The 8549-nt window shown below is 34.7% G+C and overlaps 1 protein-coding gene across 2 annotated transcripts in view; it reads right to left on the bottom strand.

The window, feature by feature from the left end:
- Window positions 1–976: 976 nt before the first annotated feature.
- Window positions 977–8549, bottom strand: part of gfra1a (gdnf family receptor alpha 1a) — a 111244-nt gene continuing 103671 nt past the window's right edge. For both annotated transcript variants that reach the window (XM_011484249.3, XM_011484248.3), the window contains 2 exons: window positions 7805–7852; window positions 977–5227 (listed from right to left, as the gene is read on the bottom strand). In XM_011484249.3, coding sequence (XP_011482551.1) covers window positions 5075–5227; window positions 7805–7852 — 201 coding nt within the window. In that variant the 3' untranslated portion in view covers window positions 977–5074. The remainder of the gene's footprint in view (window positions 5228–7804; window positions 7853–8549) is intronic.

Raw genomic sequence — 8549 nt, 5'->3', positions numbered from 1 at the left:
AAGGGCCAGATATAACTTATACATGTAACTAAACGTAATGAAAAATAAACTTAACTACTCCTTAATGTTACATATCTCATTTATTTATTTATTATAACTTTTTAAAGTGACAATTACAGATGCATAGAAAACATATGTTTGCTTGTTACTCTAACAAAAAACCTTTTACATTTGATTCTCTCAGGTTAGGTTATATGGACAGTGTTTAATTCCTAATGTGTAGTTGACCAATCCGATAATTCAAGTCTGATTCCCTCTAGATGTGAATAAATACACACCAATTTTTATTTTTTATGCCATCAAATGGCCTTGAGCTTGACACATGTGCACTAGACAGTGCACTGAACCTTTTTTCTTCAATGATTTGTGATCACTGTGACATCACTGGTGTCCATAGAATACATGAAATCTTTCCACCTTTGTCATGGTAGGGAGAAAACGTCAATGTAAGGGCGGGGTCATCTACGATGGCATCTAGCATCTAAGATAAGACATGGCTTTGGTCTGGCACGCTGATGGTTAATTTATTCTCTGTAAACCCTAAATACTTAAATTTATTATTAAAGATTGTTAGTTTGTTAACTTATTTCTTCATTTTGTTAAGCTCAGTCTTCTCTTGAATAAGACTGGAGAGAAACAAGAAGTAAAATTCCATTGTAAAACATGATGGAAACATAAAGTTTTGTGTGTATTATGAGCCACACCATATAATAGAAAAAAAATCTTTTAAAATTTTATCTGAATAAGACAAAATTTGAAAATGACAATAAAGAAATGGCCTGAATCGTTAAAAAAAATCCCTGTTGGTTTGTCAGCCCCAACTACAGAGAGAGTAGAGTGAAACCTATTCAGACGCCTGCGATGACTAATTGGAAAACATATGTTCTACTTAGATAATGATAAAACTTGCTTTATTTGTAACTGACTGTTTCTTTATTAGCCATCTTTGTTAGTTAAAATAAACACAAACAATCTGTCAGAGTGAAGGAACAGATTTTAATCATAATTTTTGTACAACAAATTTTACATGATCACAAGCTAGGAATTTACTGATGTCTTCATAGAGTTTGCATCTCCTATTAACAAACATAAGAAAAAAACATTTTGGTCAGTTTTAAACCATGTTGAGATGGAGATGAATGATTGCAAACATGTTACATATTTGTACTTAATGTCACCACATGTTATGCTGATAGTTCTTTTCTTTTTTTTTTTCCAAGCTTATGTTTTGGAGTATAATGATCAAAACCTACTTTTTGAGTCTCTGTTTGGTAAAGTCTGTCATAAATCCACTGACATCCCCACTCTCTTGCTTCCCATTTGAACTGCATTGGCAAAGGGGGGTTTACCATTTGCCAAACTTTACTAAAAATACACCATAAAAAAGCCTTTTCAGGCATAGTTCTGTTTACTTTTTTTCCCTTGAAACATAAGATATTTCCCTTATTCAACATCATGCATAGAAATCTCTTTCTTGCTGAGCTTCTATCTGTCTTAGAAGTCAAATAAAAGCAGTTACAAGCAATTAGGTCTATTTCATTCAGTTTAAGTCCTTAAAACTAAATAAAGAAATCATAAAAGGTAGAAAAATAAGTGTTAATCTTAGCCTGAAAAACAACAGCATTTTTAAGCAAAGTTACTTTAGGGGCTTATGATACAAAACATTGTTTAGCCCTAAATCTAATAGGAGACGTATATTGATATCCTTTTTTTCAGATGCGATCATGTACATACTGGGAGAAATATACATTTAAGTCGTAAAAAAAAACAACAATATCCCCGCTTTTCTAGAATGTCTCTGAATGTGAATAACAGCTCACAATGCTCTGAAATACGTATCAGACATTTAGTTAGTCCAATCAATTTTCAGCCAAGTGCATACAATGTGTTTACCATGTTTATGCTTGTTAAATAAGTTCAACTATACATTAACTGTGATTTGAGAAGCTACATGAACCCAAGCAGCAAGTCTAAAATGCTCCTGTCGGTCTCCAAACAGCCAAGGTGATAAGCTGAACATGCTGCAGTGGCAGAGATCCAGATGAAGGATTCTTATCTGTGAAGAGGAATCCGAATCTGCAAGTTTCCCAACTTGTAAGCTAATGGAAATGGATGTTTATCTAACTAAAGTTTCCCTTTAAGCTGTCAAAGAACCCATGAGAAAAATATAGAACAAAATCAAATAGAAAGTTCTTGCTACATGTAAGAACAATTTATTCAACCCGGCAAAGACACTCAATCTATTAGAAATCTATTCTAAAGGTCTTTTTTTCTCTGTTTTTAAAAAATAGACACCTTCCAATGTTCCATTTTGATGTGGAATTGTTCTTAGTTGAAATTTGATGAAGAAACCTCAAATATTAGTCATAATGTTCAATCCCTCAAAAGATATTCAGGTGAGATCTAAATTGTTTTCAGTAAAATTAAAGTTAATTCATATAGCATAATCTATTTATGTGTAGCGTTATACACATTTTATTAGTAGTTACTTAAATTATTTGGATTAAAAGTGTGCAAACAATCAAATGTTTGGTTTGATACTAAGCATCAAAATGTGTTTGTTTTTGCTAATCTTCTAAATCTCCCTTAAGTTTAAATCTAATTGGTGTCTGTTTCTAAAAACTTGGAAAATTGACTTTTCCGGGGCTCGTCAGATCGCTACGCAAATTACTGGGGCAACAAGACGCCAAGTGATCTACAAGAAAAGAGAGTTGAACTGTTTAAGGAGTTCTTAGAGAATAAAACCAAAAAAACTTTTTAAATAACTAAAAGTATAAGAGTTTGGGACTAATACCTAAAAATGATTAAAAAGAAAGGCTTCGAATGACTTTAACTAAATCAAAACAAGACCATGAATTAGAAAAGAAACCTTGTGTTTTTAGATAATTGTGCTATGAAGGCTTTTTCTACCCAGGGTACAGTACGTAAACCAATAAGCAAATTGTTTTCGTTTGTTCAAAACTTTCCTGCTTTTACACAGGGGTTCTAAGACAAACTCATTTTGTGGGTTATTAGACTTTTGCTTTATTTTGAACCCTTCAATGTTCCTATTTTGGTTTTAGAAACTGTAACTTTGACCAGATACTTGTTCAAATACCCATGTTTCACACCCCAACGAATAAAGAGCCTTATCTGATAATCATTTTTCTAAGCCCAACACCAAATTACTAAATATTTTTTATTGTTGTAACTGAAGTGTGGCTCTTGAATAGATTACTGAGCTAAAAAGAGGAAAACACTTTGCAAACACCTAAAGCATATCTGGTTTCTTTCAAAAGAGTTCTTTAATTGTTTTAATGTGGCCTCAAACTGAGTTAAATAGGCTTTCAAATAACATTATTCTATTAATGTTTATCTGCTAATACCATCCTAAAAACAAAGACATTTTGTCTTTACACAGCTTTTATCCTTATTTTAAGAAACTTTAATTAAACTGTTAATTAAATTGGCATGTAAAATATTCCAGAATAAATTGGTTATCAAGGAATAAAAACAAAGTACTTTTTTGTACATATTGTTGTTTTTCCTGTTGTTTTTTGGAATTGGCAACAAAGTGCCTTCAAATGTTGCTTGGCATGGGTTCTTTGACAAGTCCTCTGTTAGATGTTGTAAAAACATTCAGTAAGTTAGGTGCCTTATTTAGATTAATGATTGTCGTTTTAGGTGACTCATACTTCTTTGAAAATCTACTTTAAAAAAAAGACAAATAATAAACAGTCCAGCTAACTAAAACTTCAATTACTGCTGTAATTGAAACTGTTACAATTAAAACCATTTGGCAGAGTTCAACAAACTTTAATAAAAAAAACATAAATAATACAGTAAGGGAAAGCTGTTAGCTTTGTAGCACGAGGTTAAACCATTGATTGTATATGAGAACTGGAGTGAGTGACCCCTCGCCTCTCGTGTTTCAAATAGGAAGTACCCGCTGGTCTCAAGAAGCCGAAATCCCATTGACTCCTATAGACCGTGCTTTCAAGTGGTAGGGGCTTCCAACAAGCTCACTCCTGATTGGTGAGACTGGTTGCCATTGACATGTTGACTCGCACAAATCAAATCACTGCTTACTATTCTGGTCAACTATCATCTTGTTCTAACAAGCTGGTATCCCTATCACGAAAAAATGGCCAACTTCATTTTGTTGGAATCGGAGGTTAGCTATTTTCAATGGGACGTCACACACACACTCAATCCAGTTCTCCTATACAGTCAACAGGTTGGACACAGTCTACAATTGGTAATCTTTTTGCTTTTGTGGGCTCATTGTAGCGAGATACAACATATCCAAAGAGACAACGGAGCCGCCACTTTCTCACAAATGGACAGGGAGGAGAAAGACTGCTTTTGTGTGTCATTCTATTTGAGTGTGTGCTAATGTGCAATAAGAGGCTATGGGTCTCCGCCATGTGTGCTCTTGTTAGCGGGGAAGTGTTCAGTCAGAGCAAAAGTTTGGTTAAAAAGATTACAACTTTCCATTTGCTTTTCAAGAGTTCATTCAGAAAAAAAAGACGTAAAAAAAAACTCTTAGCCAATGAAAGCATTTCTTAGGACATAGAGACTAAAAAACACCAAAAGGCTGCCCGAAGGGTCATATATATATATATATGACTTTCAAGCAGAAGCCCAACAAAACAGGCGTGGGTGAAATCCGATGAAACACCTCTGAAAATTGATGCAAATTTACACTGTGTTCCAGAACCCACCCGCTGTGGTCTATTGGAATGTGGGCCTCAAACCTTTTCCTATCTCTGCCCACATGATCAGCAGCAGATGCGGAGGCAGAAAATTTTACCTAACCCAACGTGTACACAAAACCTGGGAGGACATGTATAACAGATCACCATTTTAGCACAAAGCTGCAATACAAATAATAATAAAAAAAAAAGAAATAGAAAAAAGTAAAAAACGACTAATCCTAAAAAAAAATTACATAAAATCAAGACATAACAAAAATGTTCAATTTAAGATTAAATAAAAATACAACAGGTTTTACTGAAGAGAAAGATATCATTTGTTGTTTTGCTTTTCTTGTATACAAATGTGTGTCAGTCCATAGTAGATGATGACAACAAGGCTACAAGTTGCCCGGAAAGGAGATTGCACTCAAGCTGCAATACCACAACCAGACTGCAGGGAGCGCGAGGGAACTCAGGTCTGAGGGCCGTCTGGATGTAGCCGAGTCCTTGAGGAGGGAGTTGGATGTGCTTGGACGGTCTATCTGAGAATCCTAAGGGGCAGAAAAATAGGTTAAAGAGATTATTCGAGCCATGTTTCAAGCTTTCTAAAGATTTGAAATTTTGGATTTTTTTTAAGGTTATTTTTATTTTTAATTAAAAAACAAAGTTTAACATTTTTTTTTACAATTACTGCATTTTGTGCACTCAAGGGTGCACTGGATTGGCGCATTGTCAATGAACGATCTATTTTGAAACTGTCGTATATGAGGCATACTGAACTATAAGGCTCAGATATAAGTCTGTCAGACTTTATTAACTGCAACTTGCTTGTAACACGCTACAGGTGAGCCACATTGGAAGCATTAGCGTATGCAAAGTAGTTGTAACACCCAACCTTGTTTGCAACATGTAAAAACAAGCTGATATCACTAAAATGAACATTACTGTGACTACGCTAAAACATAACCCAGTTCACACTAAAAAGAACACAGTCCGACACCACTATGCATTGGCCATGTTTGAACCATTAATAGTACTAGCCGTGTTAGAATTTTCACGATACAAGTAACTCCCAACCTTGTTTGTAACTTGTAAATAAACAGATTTATAGTAATTAAAAAAAATGTTACTGTGACAACGCGAAAAACCAACCTTGTTGACAACTTGTAAAAGAAAGTCTGACACCGCTACAAGTTAGCGATGTAAGCATATTTAAAATAATCCCCAACCTTGTTTGCAATTTGCACCAAAAAAAAGACATATTAACTCAAAATCCCTTTGACATCAGTAAGAATAACCAGGATTAATCCAAATACAAAGATAAAAAAACAGATAAAAATTTTTTTTGGAAAATGCAGTAAAGAAACAATGATGCAGATCCCGCTAGTTTCAAGACAAAAAAATTCAATTCTTTGATTCATATTTTTCTTTAGAATTGCTTTGTTAAATTTTTAGAAAAACTAGTAAATCTGTAATTATTTTATGTTTATTTTTTTACATTTTACAGAGCAGGACTAATTATAAATCAAATGTTGTTGAGCATTTTTTATAGCCTAGAGCAGGGGTGTCAAACTCATTTTCACCGAGGGCCACATCAGCATAGTGGCTGTCCTCAAAGGGCCAAATGTAACTTATACATGTAACTATATGTAATGAAAAATAAATGTAACTACTCCTTAATGTTAAATAACTCATTATTTATTCATTATAACTTTTTAAAGGGACAATTACAGTTGCATAGAAAATATATGTTTACTTGTTACTGTAGCATAAATCATTTGAAATTTTGTCCGCTTAATAAAACCTACATCACTCCATTAATGAAGGATCAAACCGTCCAAGTGAATAAAGACAAACAACATAAAACTGAGCTAGAAAGAACACGTATTACACAGTCACGTGTAACTTTTTGTCTGCATACACACACAAGACCTCCAAACAATGAATAATTACCGCAACTACACATAAATAATATGTAATTAACTAAAGAAAATTTGTATTTTTAAGAAATTAAAAAATTCTCTCACGGGCCACATAAAATGACATGGCGGGCCACATTTGGCCCCCGGGCCTTGAGTTTGACACGTGTGGCCTAGAGGCTTTGGCCAAAAAAAAATCACAATTCCATTTCTTTTTGACCATCAACCTAGTCGAGAATGTTTTTGAAAAAACATTTTAAAATTGCCTTGTTTTATTTTCCCCTACAGTTCTCATGTAAAAGAGTAATTTTCTTAAGAATCTTCTTTTAAAGGTGTGTTGCAATTAATTGTTGGGTCCAAGTTAAGGAGTTTAGACTGGTATTGATCTTGGAAGTTTCTTCACTGACATTTTCCAGCCAAAGTAATAAAAAGTGCAAAACTTTGGTGAAGTTTTATTTTCAGTGATTTGTTGCTTGCATTTGGGGACATTTGTTATTTAACAGGAAAATGCAATGGAGAAAAACATATTTCACATCAACGTGTGGCTTTATTATTGCCAAATATTAAAAAATCTCAAATAAGTTAATTTGGTATGAAACAGGACATTTAAAAGCATATATTCTTGAAAAACTGTTTAAGTTTAATGCCCAAAATGTCATTTGTGAGTGTGAGTGTTTCAGTTTGCCGTGCATATAAGTACGTCAGGCTTCAGAACTGCTCTTTGGTTTACTTCTAAAGCTGCAAGTTGATGGCTGGGTTGTCTCCCCCAGACCTGGTCCTGCCTCTATTAAATGTCAGTGCAGTGCATAACAGTGCCTTATTATTGCACAATGACATTTACGGTGAACTTTAAAAGCCAACAGATAAGCAACGATCCCATTTCAGCCTCAAAGGAACCACGAAGAGCAGGAGTTTACAGAGGCGGCAGGGAGGGCGGCTGCGGCCATCGCTGTCAGAGGGAGGCCACAGGCTTCCAACGGTGTGGTCCGATTAGAACTTGTGATGATTTGATAACTCCGGTGATCACTTTGTGATCTTAAGTGAAACGCTTTTTAGACGTGGTGTATGGTCTTCCTGCTCACACTTGTACCATTTAAGAGTATAGACACAGGAAATGAATAAAAAAAAACATGCTACTTGACAGTAGCAACTTGACAGTTATAGGGTCAAGTGAAATCTGAAAGCTTTGAAATTGGACCAAAAGCTTACCACACAGAGGACCCCGCCATCACTTGAGTTTGACTTTAATTTCTGAGCCTGCAATGAAACAAAAGACAAACAAGAAGGAATATTACAATCAGAAAACATCCTTAACCCTTGTGCTATCTTAGATGACTCCATCCTTACATTGACGTGTTCTCCCTACCATGACAAAGGTGGATAAAGGTGGAAAGAATTCATGTAATTCATGGACACCAGTGAAGATCACAAATCATTGAAGAAAAAAGGTTCAGCGCACTGTCTAGTGGGTCTAGATGACCCAACTCCCAATGGTAAAGTGCCTAGGATAGCACAAGGGTTAAACTGTCTGCCGTGAAAAAAAGTAGGTATAATATTGTACTTTTATTCTGAGGCCTGTGACTTAGATATTACTCACTTCTTGCTTATACTTACCTTTGGTAAGTGATTACCAAAGGTAACTAAATTCATTTCCACTGATCTTGACTTGAACACTGGAATAATATTATGAAGCTGCGTGAAAATGATGACCTTCTGAAGAGGTCCCAGGGAGAGGCTAGGGTTCCACTTGTCTTAGACTGTTGATAGCAAACTATAGATAGCATTCAATAGCGATATGTACTTGCATTCGCATTGGCAACAAGCATTTTTCATGTTGCATTTGTGTCCTTAAACTTTATTAATTATGTTATCTATTGCGCAATCACCCTTGATGCACACAAATCCTAAACAAACAGATTTGTTTGATTATGAATGCCATTTTGAGCTTTTCATT

This window comes from Oryzias latipes, chromosome 15, assembly GCF_053564925.1.
Source record: "Oryzias latipes strain Hd-rR chromosome 15, Olatipes_Hd-rR_3.1".
NCBI lineage: Eukaryota > Metazoa > Chordata > Actinopteri > Beloniformes > Adrianichthyidae > Oryzias > Oryzias latipes.
This window is presented reverse-complemented; position numbering and strand designations above follow the sequence as displayed.